The sequence below is a fragment of the Pseudonaja textilis genome, chromosome 12 (assembly GCF_049901715.1).
Source record: "Pseudonaja textilis isolate UNSWEBS1 chromosome 12, rPseTex1.2, whole genome shotgun sequence".
NCBI classification, from domain to species: Eukaryota; Metazoa; Chordata; class Lepidosauria; order Squamata; family Elapidae; genus Pseudonaja; species Pseudonaja textilis.
In genome coordinates this window covers 8,962,925-8,986,628 of record NC_142001.1, presented here as the reverse complement: position 1 = coordinate 8,986,628, position 23,704 = coordinate 8,962,925, and the positions used below count along the sequence as shown (strand labels likewise).

The 23,704-nt window shown below is 39.5% G+C and overlaps 1 protein-coding gene and 1 long non-coding RNA gene across 3 annotated transcripts in view; one reads left to right on the top strand and one right to left on the bottom strand.

The window, feature by feature from the left end:
* Window positions 1–301: 301 nt before the first annotated feature.
* LOC148124776 (uncharacterized) lies at window positions 302–16,277 on the bottom strand. The gene is made up of 3 exons (XR_015745056.1): window positions 16,161–16,277; window positions 14,637–14,720; window positions 302–337 (listed from the first exon to the last, which is right to left on the bottom strand). It is a non-coding gene; the product is annotated as an uncharacterized LOC148124776 (long non-coding RNA).
* A 213-nt stretch (window positions 16,278–16,490) lies between these two features.
* BRWD3 (bromodomain and WD repeat domain containing 3) overlaps window positions 16,491–23,704 on the top strand; it is a 63,188-nt gene continuing 55,974 nt past the window's right edge. For both annotated transcript variants that reach the window (XM_087940961.1, XM_026703031.2), the window contains exons 1-4: window positions 16,491–16,848; window positions 16,974–17,032; window positions 17,151–17,180; window positions 18,235–18,294. In XM_087940961.1, the coding sequence (XP_087797087.1) occupies window positions 16,818–16,848; window positions 16,974–17,032; window positions 17,151–17,180; window positions 18,235–18,294 (180 nt within the window). In that variant the 5' untranslated portion in view covers window positions 16,491–16,817. The remainder of the gene's footprint in view (window positions 16,849–16,973; window positions 17,033–17,150; window positions 17,181–18,234; window positions 18,295–23,704) is intronic.

The following is a 23,704-nucleotide window of genomic DNA, read 5'->3' as shown; positions in this document are numbered from 1 at the left end:
TTTTAACACATTACAATTGATAAGGTACTTGTAATCTCTCTCATATAAAAGCTGCATCTGCATAACAGGCTTAGCTTTCTCTTCCTTGAGATACATCTGATGAACTGAATTTTTCAGCTCAAAATTTATGTTTGTCAATGAAATGTATTGCTTGGAAAATGTGCTACCAGACTCCTGATTTCAATCCAATTCCAAAATTCTCTACATAACTTTTTGCTCCGTAATATTACATTTTGCAGAAAACTGAATTGCAGCTCCTATATTGCTTTGCTTTATAATGAATTGCTATTGAAGATTGGTGGATTTCTTGATGATTTGAAGAGCATAAAAGGACGGTCTAGAAAAGAAAGCATGAGAACTTTTGTGCATACCAAATCACTCAAAAGTTCATTTGCTCAATTAGGTTTATCTACTATCATCAAGAAGATATATAAAAATCACCTAAAAAGTCAATCATTATCCCCCAAAAATGACAATTAAAGAAAAGTAGCTTAAGATAAAGCCAAAAAAGAAGCTTCAAAAGAGAGAGGACTTGCCATAATTATATTTAAAAACAGATATTTTTATATATGGGTGAAGGTTTGCTCTCTGAGCTTTTCATATTGATTATTTATATCTTACTGTTCCTTATGCTACTTTGTACTCTGCTTTGTCATTATAGCATTTTTAACCATTAAAAAAAATATTCTACTAGAAATCTCTATCTATCTGATGAATTAAATATTAAATAATGGGAGATGGGAGGAGCTTGCGCCGTGGCGATACGGTCTGCAATCGAGCTCCTCGATTGCAGCCGATATCTCCGCCACTGGCCGGTCCAACGGACCTACGCTGTCCCGTAGGGACAGCCATCGTGAAGAGCATATCCTGAGGATTCCGGGGATACCGCAAAATCCCTGGAGAGCCCGGGTGAAGCTCTTCTTGCCAGCGGCGGAGAGGCAGCCCCCATGCTGCTGAGGCCGGGGCGACTCCAGACGGAAAGAGTTTGAGAAAGAGTTTGTCGGTTGGGTGAGAACTTCTTTTTTTTATTTAATTTTTTGAATTTGGAAAGTTTACTCTAATTATCTGAAGAAACCTGTGTGATTTTTGTTTTGTTTTTTGACAAAATTGATTTAGCGGCGTTTTTTTAGGGAAACGTCAAAGAGAGAATCCATTTTTTTTCTTTTCTTTGCTTCCGGACTCTATTGTTACTTATTGGATAACTGGACTGTTTTCTTTTTTCTATATATTCATATGTTTTATTCTTCTTCTGGACTTTTTATTTTTTTTCTGGGCTAGAGGCTTCTCTTGACTTTGTTTGATTTTTCGGTTTTTGTTTTGTGTATTGCAAGCCGGCTTTCCCTTAAGAGAGGAGGGGGGAAAGTGAGAACTATGATACTTTGTAACACTGCCACCTAGAGGCTCGGAAATATTTTTTAAAAAAAAAAAAATAGACTCTTCTTCTCAAGGACATCCCCTGATAAGATAGAGGAAAGCACTTTGTGGAATATTATTACAGGTGTCTTTCTGGATATACATGGCTCAGCTTTGAAGCTTGTGGGAAAGAGAAGGGAGTTATAATTAGAGCCTTGGATAATTAAATAGAGTGCAGTGTTGTTGTTTTTTTTTGAGTTCTGCCAACCCCTTCACTAACATCAAGGTCCTTACTTTTAAGCTTGATTTATTTGCAAAGGGAAGCCTCTGAAGTTCTTTTTTCTACTTATATTTTATTTTGATTTAACTGATTTTATTTTTTCTTTTGCCTATTTGGATCCTGTTTTCTCTTTTTTCCTTTTTTTTTTTTTAATGTACATTAGCGGACTATTTCTTTTTCCTTTTTTTAATTGAGGTTTTTTTTTTTTTTTTTTTTTTTTTTTCTGGCTGGACTAAGGTGTGGAATCTGAAGAAACTTATTTTTCTTGGTTTTTGTTTTGTTTTTTGTTTTTTCTCTTTTTCTTCTTCCCTTCTTCCTTTTTGGCTTTGTCTTGTTTATTATTATTATTGGGTTTTTATTTTTACTGTTACTTTTTTTTATGGTTTTTTTTTTTTTTTATTGGACTAAGGTCAGGAAGAATTTGAAGAATTTTTTTTTTTTTTTCTTTTTTTCTCTCACTTTTGGCTTTTTTATTGTTGGCCTTTTTACCTTGGATTATAATTTCATATTTTTCTCTTTTTTTGTGGATTAAAATTTGAAAAACTTGAAGAGTTGGAACCACTTAAAATGAGTAAGAAATTTATATCTTCGGGTGCCTCTATGTCTGCTTCTGCCTCCCCACCATCTGGACAGCGCTCAATTCAGACATTGTTAAAGCAAGATAAAGAGAAAGAAAAAGAACAAGAAAGAGTATCCTTCCAGATGATTATGCAAGGAATTCAAGATCTTAAGGTAAAAATGGATACTATTGAACAAAGAACAGGTAGGATGGAACAGATGATGGAAAAATATGAAGAGAGACTCCAAAATGTTGAAGAGGGAGGCAAACAAAGAGAGGAGAAAATTGGAAATATCGACAATAGATTAACAGCGATTGAACAAGAAAAAAGTGAGATGTTGAAGTGGGAGTTGGATAGATCAGAATTTTATCTTAGATTCCAAAATATAGAAGAAGAAAAAGGACAAGATTTGGTTGCGATAATGGTAGGAATTCTGGCGGAGGCGCTCGAGATAACAGAAGAGAAGATGATGGATGGAATTGATGAGATATATCGAGTTTTTACAAGATATGCGATGAGAAATAACCTACCCAGAGAAGTTCATATTAGATTTATTAAAAATCTTTGAAGACACAAATATTGCAAGTAGCAAGAGAGAAGCCACTGAAATACAAAAGTAAAGAAATTTTGGTTTTAAAACAAATACCTGGAAGAGTGAGAGAGATGAGAAGAGAATACCGATTCCTGACTAAAAGGTTATTGGAAAAAGAGGTGTCTTACAGGTGGTTGATTCCAGAAGGATTGATGTTTACGTGGCAGGAACAGAGACATAGAATTGATTCAATTGAGAAAGCAGAACTGTTTTGTGCAGAGGTTTTTGGAGGCAGAGAAGGAGGAGCAGGAAAGGAGGTCCCATCAATTGAATCCCAAGAGGAACAAATGGAGGTTGGAAAAGAAGAAGGTGCAGTAGGTGGACAAGTGGATATTAAAGATCAACGTGAGGCAAGACCCACGAGAGTGGTTAAATCTAAATATAAAACATAATTATGGAAGGAAAAAAATTGATTACAATGAATATAAATGGACTGAATTCAGCTGCTAAGAGAAGGAAGATTTTCCATAAATTAATGAAATTAAGGTTCGACATAATTTGTTTACAAGAAGTTCATATTAAAAAGCAACATGAACAATTGTTATTACAACCAAAATTAGGGAAATTGTTTACCTCTTTGACACAATCCAAGAAAAGAGGGGTGGTTTTATATATTAAAGAGGCCATTCCAGCAAAAATGATTTATACAGATGATGATGGGAGAATATTAATGGTAGAAATAATGGACAATAATAGAAAGATACTTTTGATTGCAATTTATGCACGAATGATAAACAGGAAGAATTCTATAGAAAATTACATACTAAGACTGCCGAACTTGACTATGCTAATGTAATTATGATGGGAGACTTTAATGGAATTGTGGATAATAGACTTGACTATATTGCAACAACAGTAAAGCATAACAGGAAAACTCTTCCTAAATCCTTTTTAAAATGATAGATGAATTAACTTTAAAAGACATATGGAGAGAAAGAAATGATAAATCTAAGCAATTTACGTTCTATTCAAATAGGCATCTATCATGGTCCAGACTGGATATGATTTGGATCTCAACAGATTTAATGTCTAGTATTCAAGAAGTAAATATTGAAACAAGTACTTGGGCTGACCATAACCCATTGACAATTGAATGGAAGGGACAAAGGAAAAGATCGAGATGGACATTAAATAATTCTATTTTAAAGGATAAGGAATTTATACAATGGATGGAGAAAGAATTGGCCTTCTTCTTTAAAGAGAACAGAAAAGAAGACACCTCAATACAGAATGTTTGGGACACAATGAAGGCCTATGTTAGAGGCTTGATAATAGACTATACAAGAAAAAAGAACAACAGGAAAAGGCGAACTCTTAAAGCCTTGGATGATGAATATAAGGGACTTGAAAAAGAATTACAGAAAATGCCACACAGAAAAGATGTTAAAATGAAACTGGATATAACTAAACATAAAATGGATTTAATAGAGAAAGAAGAACTGGCACAGAAAATTAGGAATGCTAAACAGAATTATTTTGAGGATGCAAATAAGCCAGGTAGATGGCTAGCATACAAATTGAGAAAGGAGAAAGAGTCGAGGAAAATACCGCAGTTAATAGACGACCAAGGTAAAATTTGTTATGGCAGCAAAGAAAAAAAGAGATTATTTATGATTTTTATAAGCATTTGTATAAGAAAGAAGACATTGATGAGGAGAAAGTTAAACAATACCTACAGAATGCAAATCTACCTAAGATACCTAAAGAGATTGAAGAAATGCTAGAAAGTAATATAACAATGATGGAGTTAAGTCAAGCACTTAAGAAACAAAATAATGGAAAGGCACCAGGTCCAGACGGGTTTCCTGTAGAATTTTATAAAATCTTTCAAGAATCACTGTGTATTCCACTGTTAGAAGTTATGAATGAAGTTATGTTAAAAAGATGATACCTAAAACATGGTCAGAGGCTTACATTACACTTATTCCAAAAGAGGAGGCGGACCTACTGCAAATCAAGAATTATAGACCGATTTCTTTACTAAATGCAGATTATAAAATTTTTGCTTCAATATTAGCAGAAAGACTTAAAAAGTACTTGAATAACTTTATCCACCCAGACCAAAATGGGTTTTTGCCAAAGCGACAAATCAGAGACAATATGAGAGTAATTCTGGACACCCTGGAATACTATGAGGCACATCCTGAAAAGCAAATGGCTTTGATATTTTTAGATGCTCAAAAGGCATTTGATAACGTGAATTGGAGATTTATGTTACTTTTAATGGAACAGATGGGCTTTGCTAGAAGATTTATTCAGGCAATAGAAGCAATTTATAATGAACAAACAGCTAAGGTAATGATGGAGGGAGAATTTACAGATCCTATTAATATAAGAAAAGGCACAAGACAAGGTTGCCCTCTTTCTCCCTTGATATTTGTATTGACTTTGGAAGTGTTGAATAGAAATATCAGAGAAGATAAAACTATAAAAGGAATGAAAATTAAAAAGGAAGAATTTAAACTACAAGCCTTTGCAGATGACCTAGTCTTTATCTTGGAAGACCCTATAGAAACAGCCTCGAAACTGTTGGAAAAGATAGAGGTCTATGGGGAGGTGGCTGGTTTGAAAATAAATAGAGATAAAACAAAGATTTTGTCAAAGAATATGTTGCTGAAACAAAGGGAAGAGTTGGCAGAACTGTTAAAAATTCAAGTTACAAACAAGGTTAAGTATCTGGGGATATATTTGACATCAAGATGTAGTACATTGAAGGAGAATAATTATATTAAACTTAAACAACAGATAGCTCAAGATTTGAAAAAATGGGAGAACTTACAATTGTCATTAATAGGAAGGATTTCAACAATCAAGATGAACATTTTACCCAGAGTCTTATTTTTGTTTCAAACAATACCAATTAGGCTTGGAAAAGAATATTTTGAGGATTTAAATAAAATTGTTTTGAAGTATATATGGCAAGGCAAGAAAGCAAGAATAAAGTTAAAGCTTTTACAGGATGCTAGATTTAGAGGAGGGTTTGGACTGCCTAATTGGGAGTTGTACTACCAAGCTGCAAACTTGACGTGGGTTAAAGAATGGATAACATTAAGGAAAACCAGATTGTTGACATTAGAAGGTCATGATTTGTTGTTGGGCTGGCATGCTTTTTTATGGTACAAGGAACTAAAACACAGGGGTATTTTAGAAGGCATTATATACGGGAGTCTCTGTGGTTGAATTGGGAGAAGATAAAAAACAGTGTTATTTGAAAATTCCAGTTTGGTTATCGACGATAGAAGCGTTTTCTTATCCTATAATTTATAAAAAGGAACAAACAGTTAACTATGGGGAATTATTAGATGAAAAGGGTGAACTTAAATCGATGCAAAAATTGGAAGAACAAGGTATACGGATGAATTGGTTTTCATATTTGCAAATACATTCAAAGTACTATGAGGATTCCAAAGCAGAGGGATTTTATGATAAGCAAACTGACTTGGATAAGATTTTGATGGGTACTGATGAAAAGGTGATTAAAAATTGTATGGTTATTTATTGCAAATTAAGCTTGAGGAAGAACAAGTTAAAGAAACTATGATTGCGTGGGGAGGAATTTTGGATATGGGATTGATTTAGAGAAATGGCAGAAATTATGGTCGCAAAATTATAAAATGACAATGTCTACAGCCTATAAAGAAAACTTGTATAAGATGTTTTACAGGTGGCATTTTCCCCCCGACAAGGATAGCAAGAATGTTCAAGAACAAATCCGAAAAATGCTGGAAATGTCATCAGAAACCTGGTTCATACTATCACATGTGGTGGACTTGTGAGGATGCTAGAAAATATTGGACTAAAATCCACATGTGGCTGGAAAAAATGACAAAGAAGCATATAGACTTGAAACCGGAGTTTTTTCTATTGGGAATACTACCAGATACTTATAGTAAAGAGTTGAAATATTTGATTGTAAATGTATTGACTGCTGCTAGGATTGTATTTGCAAAAAATTGGAAAAATGAGAAAATTCCATTGCAAGAAGTAGTTATAAAGAAAATTTTGGAATGTGCTGAGATGAGTAGATTGACTTTTGAAATTAGAGAGCAAGAAGATAAACAATTTTATTTAGTTTGGGATCTTTTCTATCAATGGTTGAATGATGAAATATTAAAATATAAAAGTTAGATAATAAGGAATAATAATGACTTTATTTTCCCTTTCCTTTTATTGGTTTTTTGATATTATATCTATATAATAGTTTTCTTTGTTTCTTTTTTTTTTCATATTTGGGATAGAAATTGGTATGATTATAAGATTTGTTTTAGAATAAAATATTTAAAATATAGTTATCTCATAAAGGCATGACCGAATAAAAGTTTAGTCAAATTTTTTTTTTTTTTCTTTAATAGCGATACTAGGATTTATAAATTTGTATTGATAAGAGTATTATATAAAGTAACTGTAATTGTGACTATGAGGTGAATGCACAAAACCGATGGACCAACCGACTTACGGTGTGTACAAAAATATGGGGGAGCTGATACTTTTATGTTTTGTTGTTGTGTTTTTTATGTTAAAAAAATAATAAAAATTTATAAAAAAAAAAATATATTAAATAATGAATAAATGTGGAACAAATTAGGCATAAAGGGGAAAAAACTGCAGTTGACTCCAGACTTGATTCAGTCTCGCAACCTTTTGTTTTGTTTTGTTTTGTTTTGTTTTGTTTTGTTTTGTTTTGGACAGAGTATATGCATTCTTTTACCATCAATGAACTATTTTACTTAGAGTAATGTATTAATATTTCACAGGCAATAGATATTTGAAATCATGCAGAGAAAGACAAAAAAGAAAAAGAAATCAAATTTATTGCAATTCTGATTGTGGTCTGCCACCTAGAGGAAATATCCGAGCGATGCAGATTGACACAGAGAGATCAATGACATTGAATCTAAAGCCCACAGCATTTTTCTAGAGTTCCTCATTTTACAAAATAAGCAAGCATAACTGTATTTACAAGGCAAAGCAGGATGGTGCTTTTGGAGTGCTGAGAGAGAGTCAGAGATCAGCAAAGAACAAATTAGGGTGGCAAAGCTCTTACAACAACAACAAATTCTTCGATGGTACAGTTCAAGAATACATGCAAGCGCTTTATAGAGATTTGCTGGATCATAGTTTTATACACAAAATAGAAGAGTATGTGAAATAAATCACTTCTCCCCCAATAATGCAGAAAAAAACACCCAGGTGTGGGGAGGAAACACCCCCCCCCCCGCAAAGAGACAGTAATGTAGCATGTAAGAGGTTCAAACCATTTTGTACTCTACCATGCCAACAAAAGTTAACAATTTTTACAATGTTTTTCAGCCCCTGCAACAACAAACTCACAAGCTACCCGATGAACCATTGCCCCGATCTTGTGGGTTTTATTTTGACCCATAAGTTACAAGCTAGATGTGTCTGTTTTTTTGAGTAATATACCAAAGGCAGGTATTGTATTTTTATTTTTATTTCTACGTTACAATGCACACAGACAAAATTGACTGCATAAATATCACCTCTCTAAATATGGTACATATTCACCAAATTTAAGACATGTTTATTTATTTCTACCTCATCTTTAATTTTTTTGCAATAAATAACTCAAGGCAGTGAACACACACAATATTCTTTCCTCCTCCTGTTTCTCTCAAAACAATTCTGTAAGTTGAGTAGGGCTGAGAGAGTGACTGGCCCAAATAATATCCTATTTTCTAGTATTTTCTGGCTTTGATTGTTAAGCCTTAAAAATGCTTGATAAAACTGTATCCATAGATATCATTAAAGTTTTCCAACCTCCCACTATTATTTCACTTAAATATTCCTTAATTTCTGCTTCCTTACAAGGCTCCCTCACTGGTTTGCTGCATGCTTGTTAATAATTTTGTTTTTTAAATCAGCTACAGCAAAGGAGCTAGTAGGCTCAAAGAAAGGTACCAATAAACATCCAGGTGAGCATAGGTTAACACCAAGATTAACATCAGACCAACAATAAAGAAGTAAACAATACCCCAACCAAGGAACTGCCAAACTAACAGTAAACAGCCCAGTCAAAGAAGAGTAATCTGCCAAGATTGCTCCCACTAACATTGACAGGGCAAACCACTTGAATATATATTGAGAGCAAACCCCACTCCCTAATAGCACTGATGATGTTACTTAGTTTGGTTAATGAAATGCCTGCAAGAAAACAACCAAACTCCGAGACCAGTAAAGACCTCTGCAGGAGAGGTGCCAACAGTCTCTATTTTATAGGCATCACAGTAGGAAAATAAAAATAAAAGATATCAAATTTCTATGGAGATTCTCTGTCATGGTTGTCCCAAAGGCGCTTTTTTTTTTCCAAGGGGCAACTGGACTTTCTGGTTTTTCTTTGAAGATGTTTCACTTCTCATCCAAGAAGCTTCTTCAGCTCTGACTGGATGGTGAAAGCAATGACCCTCTAAAAGGATGCAAATGACCAGCTGCCTGAAAGGAGTATAAATCGTTCCATTCCCCATTGTCCTGCCAGAGCTGAAGAAGCTTCTTGGATGAGAAACAAAACGTCTTCAAAGAAAAAAAACAAGAAAGTCCGTTTGCCTCCTGAAAAAGCACCTTTGGGACAAAAGATGTCATAGTTTTGTTGCTGACTCTAAATACAAGTAGTCCTCGACTTACAACTGTTGTTAAATGAGACATTTGTTAAGTGTTTTGCTCCATTTTGCAACCTTCTTGACAGAGTTAAGTGAATCACTGCAGTTGATGAGTTAAGTGAATCCGGCTTCCCCATTGACTTTGCTTGTCAAAAGGTCGCAAAGGAGGATCATATGATCTTGGGACACAGCAATGGTCATAAGTATGAAACAGTTGCCAAGCATCTGAATTTTGATCACACGAACCTGGGGATGTTACAAAGCTTGTAACTGTGAAAAATGGTCATACATCAGTGCCACTGTAACTTTGAACGGTCACTAAATGAACTGTTGTAAGTCGAGGACTTCCTGTACTGTATGCAACACACTTTGGGGATGCTAATAATTGCTCCTGACCAACAGGAGGCACTATATAACTAGCTTCCTATTTAGTGGGATTCTTCAAGCACAGATGTGCAAACTCCACCAGGATTTGAATTCAGGGCACTTAGCATAACTATTAGATTTGTTAAACAACATCAGGGCCGTCAAAGTCCTGGCCCACAGGCCGGATGCATCACATGCTGGCTACACCCACACCCGGTTTAGCGAAGGGGGGGAAAGTCCCCATACGTCATGTGACATTGCCATGACGACATGAGTTTGATACCTGTGAATTACATCATCCCTCCCTAATGGGCAAGGTCCTGACATGACTGAGGCCCAGTGACACAAAAGGCCCAGTAGCCCACTCCATGTAGCCACTGTAACACCTCCATTTTATATCAAATCATGGTTTATACAGTACAGGTAGTCCTTGACTTACGATCATTCATTGAGGCCCAACGTTTCTGTTGCTAATTGAGGCAGTTGTTAAGGGAATTTTGCCCCATTTTACGACCTTTGTTGCCGCAGTTGTTAATGAATCCCTGCAGTTAAGTTAGCAAAAGTTGTCACCATTGTTAAGTGACTCAGGTTTCCTCTGTTGACTTGGTGTCAGCTTTGGAAGCCGTATTGAGATCCGATGCTCCCACGCTGCCACAATGGAGCCTGGGAAAGTGGGAGGGGGAAAATCCATTGGAGTACATCTAGTTAGACATAATAAAATTCTTTTTCTGATTCAAGGTCAGGTCGTGTTGCGCGTAAGTGAGAGGAAGTCTCAAGCTGGGACAGATGGTGATTGGGGCATGTGATGTGGTGATGGGTGCAGGGGATGGATTTGTAGTTTTTACTTATCGCAAGGAAGCCTGGAACTTCAGGTTCGGGATTCCACAGATGTGCCAGTTACTATCCAAATAAAAGAATCTTTTGAGAGATGTCTGTCTCGGAGTTCTTGGTTAGAATGGAGGTTTGCTGGAACACTTATATTTTGCTTGTCAGAAGGTCACAAAAGGTGACTAGGGGATACTGCTATCATCATCAATATGAGTCAATCACCAAGCATCTGCATTTTGGTCACGTGACCACGGAGATGCTGCAAACACGGCCATAAATCTTTTTTTTTTGTGCCATTGTTAACTTCAAACAGTCATTAAATGAACTGTTGTATGTCAAGGACTACATTAATGCTAGAAAATTATCCCTACCCCATAGTGTTATATTTAAAACATTCATTTAAAAGTTAGGTAATAAAAAAAAGATCTAAAAGAACACATACATCCAGGAAACCAGACTGGTTTTAATGTACAAGACTGTACTGTATTCTAAGGATATGTGTCAGCAAGTGAACAGCTGTTTGAGAAAACTATGTACCATCAGAGATACGTGCAGCAGAGAGACAGAATTAGCTGGGGGATACTGTTATATGGGATTCCAAACCAGGATTTATTTAATGCAGTTTGGAAAATATCCCATGGTATGCTGCTTTGGGAATTTAACTCTTTATAGGGTTAACAAGGCTTGGAGGAACACAAGGTTAAAAGCTAACTAATAAGTTGCAGATGAGAAAGATTAGGAAGGCAGCAAAATAAAATAATTTGTGTGTCAGAAGCTGAGTCACTTCTTCTCCTGGCCACTCCTTAAATACTTCCTTATGAGGGTGGAGAAGTTGCACTGCTTGTTTCTTAACACAAGTGAAGGCATAATTTCAGGAAATGACCATCATCTCAAAAGCAAAGCCATATTCTACACACATAAGTTAAGCCCTCCTTAGGTGTATCTTGACATTTAGACTGCCCTAAAACATATAGACATTATCCTACAATCCTAGGATTTCCCAGTTGGTCAAAATGTACCATCCAACTACTAATGGGGGCTGACCTTGTTTAACTTTCAAGATCAGCCAAGGCTGGCTTCGTGCTGCCATCTGCTGAGAGAATAATGATCTCTATCTCTATCTATCTATCTATCTATCTATCTATCTATCTATCTATCTATCTATCTATCTATCTATCTACATACACACACATACATATATATATGTATATGTTTTCTAATGTTTTTGTGGGTATTTATATATATGGTATTCAGCTTTGTTTGCGTATTTTCCCATGTCTTTATAGTTGTGCTTTTAAAGCTGTAGCAAAGTTTCGGCAGAATCTCATCTGCCATCATCAGGTTTGTGTATTGGGCAAACACCTGGGCACAGACAGATCCCCCCCTGATACCTCCAGCCCAAACACACCCCAACCAGCCACCCAGATGAAACCTAGCTTCCTAATAAACGATAGCCGGACATTCACCTGAAGCCAAGCCACACTAAAAGCCCCCAATACACAAAACACAATGTTGCCAGCCAATCAAGATAAAAAAAAGCTACAAAACAGACAGAAGATATTAGAAGCATCAATCAAACAGAACACAGCAAACTCCAAGATCAATAAACACAGACCAAGACTCCCAACCAATCAGGATGAAGAAAAAAAAATTCTAACAAAGCACGAGGCTAGCACCAAATTTAAAACAGAAACGGCTGCGAAAGCCTGACTCACAGACGAACACAATACAGAAGCCTGATGATGGCAAATGAGATTCTGCCGACACACACACATAACATATACACATATATACCTATATAATTTTTCTCATTTCTGAACCATCTAACTCCCTAAAAGACGGACACTTTGATATTATACAGTGTTATAATATAATATAAAACACTATCTTGAGGCAGTGATTCTCAACCTTGGCAATTTTAAGCTGTGTGGACTTTTAACTCCCAGCATGGCTGGCTGGGGCATTCTGAGTGTTGTAGTTCACATAGCTCCCAAGGTCAAGAAACGTTTCCTTTCCAAGCATATGACCTATTTTAGTTTTATTAATTGTATTTTTAACAATCTGGAAGGAACTGACTGAACAATAGCTTCAACTTTCCAAACCAACATTTTGGTAAACCCTGATCAAAAGAACGTTCACAGAACAACACGGACGCTGCAATGAACTCTACAGGTCTTCATGCCTTTTGTTTTCAGATAGTAATCCACTATTCTTTCGGCATCCCAAAAGAGTAATCACTTATACATTCTTCATTTCTTTTCTGTGTGACAAAAAAGTGGCTATAAATTCGCTTTGCTGGCCAGAGTTGCTTCATAGCGAGATGGGCAGCATACAAATTTAATAAATGAAAAAAAAAATGGCAATGTTGTCTTGTACAGAAGTGATTTATAGGCCATTGATAATCTATATTTCAATTCAACGTAACTTTCAGCATCTTTGTGCTATTATAAATGAAAACCCCTCTACAAAATGTCACTAAATTCAAAGTGAATATTTCCTCCCCACCCTTCTGTTTCTAGAATAAAAAGATCAATTATCCATAGCAACTACTTCAGGAGTTGAAAGTAAGTAACTGCTGTTTATTTGTTTATACGCAATGATAATATTTTCTGATAGTTCAGTTCCAACAGCAAAGTCTCAAAATATTTTGAAAATAATTTCTTCCAAATTATGTCATGGCAGATAACCAATGTTCCCTTACTATTTCCCCCAATAAATAAATATGTTCTTATTTATTTTAAAGGATTTCTACAACTGTCTATCTCACACACCTGACTCTGGGCATCTTAAGACTATTAACAACAATAAAAACACAATAATAACCTCCAAGATCCTATCTAGCTCTATTCAGATTGATATAGCAATATATAAAAATGAGAACAGGTGGGGAAAAAAAATCATAAAGCTACAATTCTGACATTCAACATAGCTGAGCAATGGGTTTTGTCCCATACGTGGGATCCAGGCCTGCTCAGAGAGTCACGACTTCAGGGCCTTAAGGAAGCCCAACGAGGATGGAGCCAATCAGATCTCTGGAGGGAGAACATTCTCGAGGGTGGATGCCAGGGCAGACAGGGCTCCCATTCTGGGCCTTGACAATCACACTCCTTAACTGCCAGGACACAGAGCATGCCCATCCTGTCTGAATGGGTGTGACAGCTAGATGCAAGAAGGAAGAGGGGGCCCTGTAAGTAAGCTAGGTTTTTCTCTGCTTGCAAATTGTAATGGTGTACAACAGAATAACAGCTATTAGGGACCTTGAAGTCCCTAATAAAGGGAGTCCTTTCCAACCCAAGTCCTAGTCCAACCCCCTGCTCCAGCAGAAGAGCCTATACCATTTCAGGCAAATGTCTGTCTAACCTCTTCTTAAAAACCTCCAGCGTTGGAGCACCCACAACCTCTGGAAGTGAGACGTTCCACTGATGAATTGTTCTCACCGTCAGGAAATTTCTCCTTCGTTCCAAGTTGCTTCTCTCCTTCAGAACCAACCTGGATCTAAGGAAACCCCCACATGGCAAGATTCAGTCAATGTAGCTTTACAGTAAAGTAGAATTAAATCGTCTGGTTGTGATTCCTATCTATTTCTCAACCTAGAACTATGAGAAAGACCTTGGGAGACTAAGACAAGAGGCACTGCCGGGGGAATGGTCAGATAAGGGACAGCATAGCCCATAGCTAGATAATTAGTTTATAAATTTCAATTCCCCTTTGTAATGGTGTATGGGAATGGCCATGGAAGAAGACAAAGCAAAGAGATACAGCCAAGGGAACAATCAGATAAAAGATTGTGCTAGCTGTCATCTCTTACAGTAGCCTAGAGTAGGATAACTGGCAGGGCAAGGGGTTTAAAAGGGACCTTCCCTAGTCTCTTGGGCTGTAAAAGAGATAGGCGAGGGGAGGGAGATAACTGTATTTTCAGATTTGCAAAGTTCTGTCAATATAGCTTTACAATGAAGTAGAATTGGTTCATAGGGTTTTGATTCCTATCTGGTTTAGGAAGGCTGACACAAACAATCAAAGTTATGCCCAGGAAAGTTACTAACCTTAACACAGAGATTGGCAAGTCCTCCACCATTTTTTACAGAAAGGACCCACAAGAACACAGGAGGTTCTTCTTCGGTGCCTATCTAAAGCACAAAATAACGGCCCAATGAATCATTTCACCCATAGCAACATCCGTTTGGTGCAGTCCCAGGAAAAATAAACACAAACTCTTATTGGGGTGATAATTCTCCAAAGTATTTGGGCACCAAAATTGAATGGTTCGCTTCTGCTTTTTTTTTCTGGGACATTTTACTGCTTCCTATACCAGGAGATAGGTAGGGGATTTTTCTAAAGAGTATGTACTAGGCAAGTTCCTTGTACATATAATATTTTGGGTGTCCGCATGATAGCACACAAACTTTGAGATGTATACAGAATATATAACTGTACACAGAAATTTGTCTTCTTGTATACTTTTTCTCAGTCCAACCCATCTCACGGGGCTTTTGTTGTTATTGTGGGGAAAGCAGAAGGCAGGAATATTTGTCATGTTCACCACCTTGAGCTATATATACATATTAAAAAGGCAGGATAATAATAATCTTCCCCTCCCCAGCTTTCTGGATTGGAGTAGCATAGAAATGCACACAGAATAATACAGTATATGTTTTTTTTAATTTATTACTTTTATATGAAGGGTCCTTCATGTTCCCTGAGCTTGGTTGTTTTCTTATTAACATTTCATTACTCAAACTAGGTAACATTATCAGTAGTAGAAGGGTGCGGGGTTTGCTTTCTGCTTATATACAAGGGGCAATCAGGACTATATATATATTGAATACAAGCAGAGAGAAAACCTCACTCCCTTCTAATACTGATGATGTTCCCCAGGACTCTTCATTTCAATCTTGAGCTATAAATATTTTGCTTTATTGGTACACTTACATGCCTTCAATTCCCAGTAATTCCAGGCTGTTGATTATTATTTTAGTTATTATTTATTTATTTACTAGCACTTCTATGAGGCAGCAGTCCAGTGGGATATATCCATCACTATATCCCTATCTATATGCATGTTTGTTTGTTTATTTACTTATTTGCACTTGTACACTGCTGTAGTCCACTGGGAGATATCAATCACTATATCCCTATCTATATGTTTGTGTACATATACAATATGTTTATTTATTTCTTCATATATTTGCTTACTTACTAGCACCTCAACGCTGCTGCAGTCCAGTGGGAGATATTCATCCCTATATCCCTAGCTACTGTATATGTGTTTGTATATATACATGTGTGTGTGTGTGTGTTTATACAGTACTTATATAACGTTTTTACAAGTACAGTATATAGAATATTTCATATGCAGATGGGGCAGCACCTGCAGATGGGGCAGCTTTAGGAGGGCTAAATTGGAAGGGGGCAAACGGAGACACAACAATAATGATAACAATATAAATAATAATAACATAAATAATATTGTGAATAATGACTATAATAATAAAAGAATAATAAATAATAATAAAAATATTAATACGAAATCTCCCCACACAAATCTATCATCCTGAGGGGGAGGCCACATGGAGGTCGGGTCTCGAGCTTTCCTCCTGCCCCGGGCCTACCTCACCGGGCCGTTGTGGGAGGGAGGCCGCCACCCTCGGGCGCCTCTCCCCTCCAGGCCGCGGCAGGGCTGGGCAGGGCAGGGCCGGGCCGGGCGCGAGCGTGGCTGGGGCGCAGGCCGCGGCCTCTTTCCCCGCCTCTTCCGAGAGCGGCCTGCCCGCCCGCCCGTTCAGGCTTCGTCCGCCAGGCCCGCTCGTCGCCCCCGCGCGGCCGGAGGCTCCCCGAAAACTGCCCAGGCTCCTCCGCCCGAGCCCCGCCGGCTCCCCTCGCCGGGCTCTCTCCCTCACGACGCCGACGACTACGACGCCGCCGCCGCCGCCGCTTCTTTCTCCCGCAGCCGGTGGGAGCGCGTCGCCGGGCGGCCCGTCCCGCGGCCGGCGCAGCTCCATGGGGCCGGCGGCGCGGCGGCGGCGGAGGGCGAAGGCGGCCGCCCAGACTCCTCGGCCCCCTCGCCGGCGGCGGCCGTGAAAGAGAGCGCGAGCGAGCGAGAGAGAGACAGAGAGAGCGAGAGCGAGAGCGAGACACACACAGAGAGAGAGAGAAGGCAGAGAAGCGCCGCTCGCTTCGGACCCGCCGCCGCCCCAACTGACGGGCCTGCGGCTCCGGGCGGACGGAGGATGGCGGGGGCTCCGACCCAGCTGGAAGCCGGTGAGCTAGGGAGGAAAGGAAGAGGCTGGCTGGCTGGCCGGTGTGTGTGTGGGGGGGTAGTTGGGGGGTCTCTTGGGGTCTTGGCCGGCCTGCTCTGACCGCCTCTCGCCCTGCTTCGCCCGCAGAGCTCTACTACCTGATCGCCCGCTTCCTCCAGTCCGGACCCTGCAAGAAATCGGCCCAGGTGAAGGGTCCGGGGTGGGATGGGGGGGTGGGTGGGTGGAGAGAATGGGGTGCCAGCTGGGGCTGGGGTCGCGGGTGCCCCCTCCTCCTCACCCCTTTGTCTCTTTCCTCTCCCGCAGGTGCTGGTGGCCGAGCTGGAGGAGCACCAGGTAAGGGACCCTTAAAAAAATGGGGAGCTCCCCCCCAAGGAGCCCCCCTGCCTCCCCCCCAAGGAGCCCCCCTGCCTCCCCCCCAAGGAGCCCCCCCCCCCGCCTCCTTTTAAAGGAAGGAGGACTGGGGAGGGGTCGTCCCGATATGGGACCCCTGGCAAGCTAATGGGAGGTCATCCCCTTGGGAGTCACCCTGATGCGGGACCCCTGAACTCAGGTTTTATTCCTAATGGGGAGGGTCCCCATCCACGAAAGGGCCTCCTTTCTCTCCCCCTCCCTTCCCACTTTCTCCCTTTATAAAATGTTTATGCATCTTCCCCGCATCTCCTTGTTCTCTCCCTCCACACAAGATGCGTGCATGGGAACACGCACACGGGGATGAGAGAAGCACTTATACCAGGAAGAACGCGGGGTGGTCTGTTGGGCTTAATCCAAAGCAATTGGACATTCTGGAATTTTTCTAGATTTCCTGGACCGAGACCCTGCTCAATTCAGCTATGGGATTGCTTGAGCTGGAGGAAGGCAGGCAGCAATGGGATAAAGTTTTTCTCCCCGCTTTTAACCAGGTTTGGTTGGCGGGACAGCCGTTGTGTTGGTTCTCACAGGGCAAAGCCTTTTGACAAGGGACTAGCTCCGTATGAATAGGAAACCCGTATGGCACAATCAAGTGCATATTCAGCCTTTGGGACCAGAAATGGCTCCTAGATGTCTGCTTTGGATGGGGAGTACCCCATTCAAAAGTCAGGCGCAGGTGGCCCTGGGGAAGACATTCCCATTTGTGAAGTAAGCCAAGATGTGGCTTGGTTTTGACCGAAGAGTTCCTAGGAAGACCCTTCCTTTGTGAGCTGCAGTTCCTAGCTTGGTATGTGGCAGCTGATGGGATTAAAACCATAGTTTAAGAAACTAGGCAACTGCACCCAAATGTGGAAATGCAACCTCTGTGCATATCCTGGATTAGCAAAAACCTTAATTGGTGGTAGGGGAGGAGAGAAGAGAGTCCACTTCTCACCTTGTTTCACGTGTGAGCCAACTGTTTTCCCGTCCTCTTTGCTAGCTGATCCCGAGGCGCTTGGATTGGCAGGGAAAAGAACACCGAAGAAGTTTTGAGGATCTGGTGAGTTGAATCTTGGCATTTAAATTTCAGCGTTTCTTTTAGTGGTGGGGGCTGGCTTGGGGTAGGGAGAAGGGGGTTGGTTGGTTGGTTGGTTTTCACAGCTGCAATAGAAAATCTGGAAAGGGGAAAAGTGTGGATTATTAGGAGACTCAGTTGTTGGCTGGTTTGTGGAATTTTCTCTGTGTTTTTCTTTCTTTCTCCCCCTCCTAACAAAATACACCGTCAAGAAAGCAGGGAGGGTTATTTGAGGGCATGTACAAGAAGTTTCAGCCCAGACCAATAGTGCTGCGTCTATCAGATAGGATTTCCTTGTGCGGGATGAGAAGTGCCAGCTGATTGGTTGTATCCTGTGTGTAATGCAGGAACCAAGAAAAGGAGGTGGTTTTTTTCTTCTCATCTTTCTATATTAGTAAGAAAAAAAATATATAATCCCTTTTCTCCGTGGTTAAGAGAGAAAACCTATTGAGGGACAGTGATATTTAGCATTCTAAGTCTGTTTAGGGCCCTGATGACAAAATGTAAATGCATTTTTAAACATAACAATTACATTTTGCTTGCAGAGGTGAGGACATGTATATAATTTTAAATGAAGAAAATTCCTGTTTCTTTGTGAAATAAAAGAGTTGTTACCCCAATTTATACAAAACAGTAACAGCAAAACAACAACCACTCACACAAATGTCTTGAATAGAAAGTTTGGATGGGAATTTGTTCATTATAGCTCTTTATTCTGGTAAAAGAATAATGCAGAAATGGGGTTCAAAGGCAGCTATTCCCTGAACACAGAGCTCTAATACACTGGTGCAGATTAATTTTGCTAGATGCAAAGTATGTGGGATGACCTTTTCAGTTCTGATTTGAAAATCAGATACACAGTAGGCGAATGCTACATTTTTTATACAACATATAGCGCAATTGTTTATGCTTGCATTTTATGGTTACTTCAGTTGGAATACACATTCTACTGTAGCTTTTTTGCAGTGTGTATGTGTATGTGTGTGCCTTCAAGTGAATGTTGATACTTAGAAATTTCCTAGACAAAAAAGTGGTTTGCCATTGCCCTCTTCCCAAATGTGAAAGAGGGGGACCGGCCCAAGGTCATCTAGCTAGCTTTGTGCTGAAAGTGAGACTAGAACCAGCCTGACACCTTAAACACTTTTTCTTTTGGGAGCATGAATGGTTGTATCAGTATATCAGGTGCTTTTATATAAACCAGGAACACATGAGAGCAGGAAAAAGTAATAACAAACTTTTCTAGATACTCTTGGCTCATTGTCTATCTAGGTTGATTCCATAGGCTTGGTTTGTTTAGAACATTTGTAAGGAAATAGTTCAAAACCCAGAATTTTTGTATTTTGTGTGCAGGCATTTATCTGGTCAGATCAATGGTAAACTAACATACTGAACACTTCTCCTGAGGAATATTTGTGAGCTGGATTAGGGGTTTTGCAATTTTCAGTGTTGATCTTCCTTAGAAAAATATTTACATTTGTACTCTTTAACTTTCAGTTTTATTGGCATAGGCCAGAAGACATGCTTGTCTATGAAGTAATTTCCTTTATCTCAAAGTGTAAATACAGTGGAGAGCAGAGTGAAACTTAGTCATGCAAGATAAAACTGGGATTATTCTGAAACTGATAATTTCTTAGAAAGCCAATCTCAGTTTGCATATCTTTTTTCCTGAGTTTTGGAAGTTTCCAGCATGTTTATGGCAGTTTTCTTCTGACATTACTGCTGTTTAAATAGGGAAAAAGTTGGGATAATAATGGATACGGTTCCTAAGAAATAATATGTGTGAATAGGAAGATGAAATCTTATTTAAAACTTGATTTGCTTAATTGTAATGGGCACTCCTTTCCTCTTTACCCTTTTAATATATTAGCCTGTCTGTTTTAATATTTCATACCAGTATTAAACAATTGAAATAAGCCAACACAGTTCGAAGATAAAGGGAAGAGTTTTGAAATTGCAGGTTTTTCCCTCTCATACTAAGAACTGCTTATCCTCTTCTTGTTTTAATCAGCCAAGACTGAAATGATTTTGAATACATCTTAGATGAATTATAGCTTTTAAAACACTACCCCTTGATACATGTAGCTATGAGGGAGCCCCATTAACCGCAAGAAACTTACTTGTAAAAGTACTTAATGTTATTCTTCAGTGTGACTTCTAATGATTCCTTTGAGTGTATTTCTTTTCCTGGTTTGTATTAACATTCCCAAAGACCACATCACTGCCATGGTTAGCTGTTACAAATGAGAGTTAAAACGTCACCTCCAATTCCATCCACACTTCCATTTTTATAATCTAAAACAACTCGACCAACAGCATAGCATAACTTTTGAGCCTGAACAAGATGAGAGCAAATCCAATTTGCTGTACATGCTTTGCTGCTTCCCAGCTCAGTTAAATTGGGAATAAAACTGCCATAAAGCAATGATGGGGCATTGCTTACGAAAATGTAAATGGCCTGAAAAGGCACTGTGCTACACACTGGTCACCAGCTGAATAATAATGGATACTGTTCTTAAAAGGTGTGAAAATGCCCCACCCATTCTTTGTGGTTGCAGCTGTTTTTACAACACAAAGGGGCTTTATTATTTTGTTAACTGCCTCTAGCCAAGATACTTTGCCACCCTCCAGCTCTCCAACTCTCTTCATATCCCCTCCCATTAAGACAGGTCTGCCAGTATCAAGTAGTTCTTAATTTACAAATGAATTGCATCTATAACATGTGGCTGTCCTAGTCTTTTAGGAGCTCATAGAATGTAAAATCTGAACTCATTAACAGGAAGATTGCAAATGTAGATCTAAGTTGCAAATATATGTTTTTAATTCATTTGTCAAAACCAGGAAATCAGGGAAATCTCCATTATAGGCTCTGTTTGGACACTCTGTCACTATGTGTTAAATAGTTTCTTTTTCAATCCCACAATCACAATTTGGTAATGGTATTTTATAGAGGGCATCTGAGCATCTAACATGACCAGCGCGAATTTGGTTCATTGTTGTCCAAATCGCTCAGGGCTGGTCAAATCTGAATCCATTTTTCCCAAATGCAGGGAAAGCTTCGACATTGAGTTTTTAGACATTTATTCTGTATAAACTAAGGGTGAAAAGTGATAGTTTTTATGGTATACAGCTCATTAGGTATCCCAATGTTACATCCATTACACTGAGCGACTGGTACTAGTTCCGACATTGGTTTAATTGTACTTATTTCTGCCCTCTAAGGCAGTCTTCTCTGATAGCTTAATTAAAAACAAGTATTTTATTAATATTTATAGTTGTATAAATTGAATTACAAATGATATTCTTTTTCCCAAAATACAGCAATAATCCCTAGGTGAAATTACTGTGAAGCAGACATAGAAAACTTAAAGTTTCTTAGCTTTCCTAGCTAAAACAAACTTCAGCATCTGAGTTCATAGATTTTGATAAGCCTTAATGGGATGTTTTTGATTTTGGCTAAATGCAGTGTGGGAAACAGCTAAGGAATTGTATAAACTATGCTTTATAAAGTAGCATGTTGTATAAACCAGTTGGAAATTTATTCTCTAATCTGTAATTAAATAATAGTTAAATGTGTTGTCAGAGGTAAACTGGCATGACTCTGCTCCTCAGGTTTTAGATTTAAGCTTTTCATGCTTGCTAATGGTTTTTGCGGAGAGATGCATTTGCCTATTGTGGGAAACTGGACTTCTTGGTAAGAATTACTCGAGGCATTTGGATCTCCAGTCTTTCTGATAGGATTTTCTTAATTTATCGAGTGTGTAGTGATTAAAGATGCTGAGTTTGTCAGCTGGAAAGCTCACAGCCTGGGCTCAAGACCCAAGCACCCCGCAACGGGGTGAGCTCCCATTCCTTGCCCCAGCTCCTGCCCACCTAGCAGTTCAAAAGCATGCAAATGCAAGTAGATAAATAGGTACCACTCCGGTGAGAAGGTTCCATGTGCTTTCGGCATATAATCATGCTGGCCACATGACCACAGAAGGGTCTTTAGACCATACTGGCTCCTTTGGCCAAGAAACAGAAATGAGCACAACCCCCTAGAGCAGTGATGGCTAAACATTTTGTTGTCGCGTGCCGAACAAGAGTGTGTGTGTGTGCGCGCGCATAATGCAATACACATGTGACACCCACTGTGTGCGACCCCCCTGCGCCACGTGCCTCTGTGCATGCACATGTGACCCATGTGCATGTGCGTGTCACCCCCACACACCCTGCCCCTGCACATGCATACACGACCGCGCCCCACCCTCCACGCATGCGTGGCAGATACCTGACAATCGGCTGGCTGGTGGGAGGTGCTCAGGCATGCGCAGTGGATCTGTTCCAGGCGACAGTTCACTTGCCGGCAGAAATAGCTCTGCATGCCACTTCCGCCACGCGTGCCATAGGTTCACCATCATGGGCCTAGAAACAAGCTCAGCTGGATAGGGAAGCATTTACATGCGCAGGGCATGCCCACCCCAGCTCCGCGAAGGAAAAAAGTTGCAATATGTCACGTGACGGCAACGTGATGCCAGGGGTCTGACACCCACGCTTTACACTATTTAACTGGTGAAGCAGTTTCTTTCCTTTTATTTATATCTGCCTTTTCCCGTGGTGGTGTCCCTAGCACCCCCTCCTATAATTTTCCAGAAGAACCACCTTCTGGGAAAGGTCCGGTTGAGAGAAAGGGACCGGCTGAAGCCTGCCTAATGACTGAAGGCCCATTTGCGCAGTGTCCCTCAGTCCTGGTCCAGGTCTTGCACCATTCATGAAATATGTGAAAGTGTGGTCTGTCCTTCCTTCCTTCCTTCCTTCCTTCCTTCCTTCCTTCCTTCCTTCCTTCCTTCCTTCCTTCCTTCCTTTCTTTCCTTCCTTCCTTCCTTTTTTTCTTTCTTTCCTCCCTCCCTCCCTCCCCCACTTCCTTCCTTCCTTCCTTCCTTCTTTCTTTCTTTCTTTCTTTCTTTCTTTCTTTCTTTCTTTCTTTCTTTCTTTCTTTTTCTTTCCTTCTTTCTTTCCTCCCTCCTTCCTTCTTTCTTTCTTCTTTCTATCTATCTTTCCTTCCTTCCTTCCTTCCTTCCTTCCTTCCTTCCTTCCTTCCTTCCTTCTCAATTCTACATTTAGAACAAATGGTGTGTTTGGTCCTGCACAGCCCATCCATGCCAAATTGAGTGACTTTCCCAGATTTGCGCAACAAACTGGGCATAGTGTTGACTAGCCAAGAGTGTTATGCAAATAGTCTTCAACATGTGACCACAACCAAGCCCAACATTTCTGTTGCTAAGCGAAACATTTATTAAGTGAATTTTGCACTATTTTACAATCTCTCTTGCCTGTTGCTAAGTGGCTGAATTTTGATCACATGACCACGGGAATGCTGCAGTGATCATAAGTGTGAAAAACAGTCACAAGTCACTAT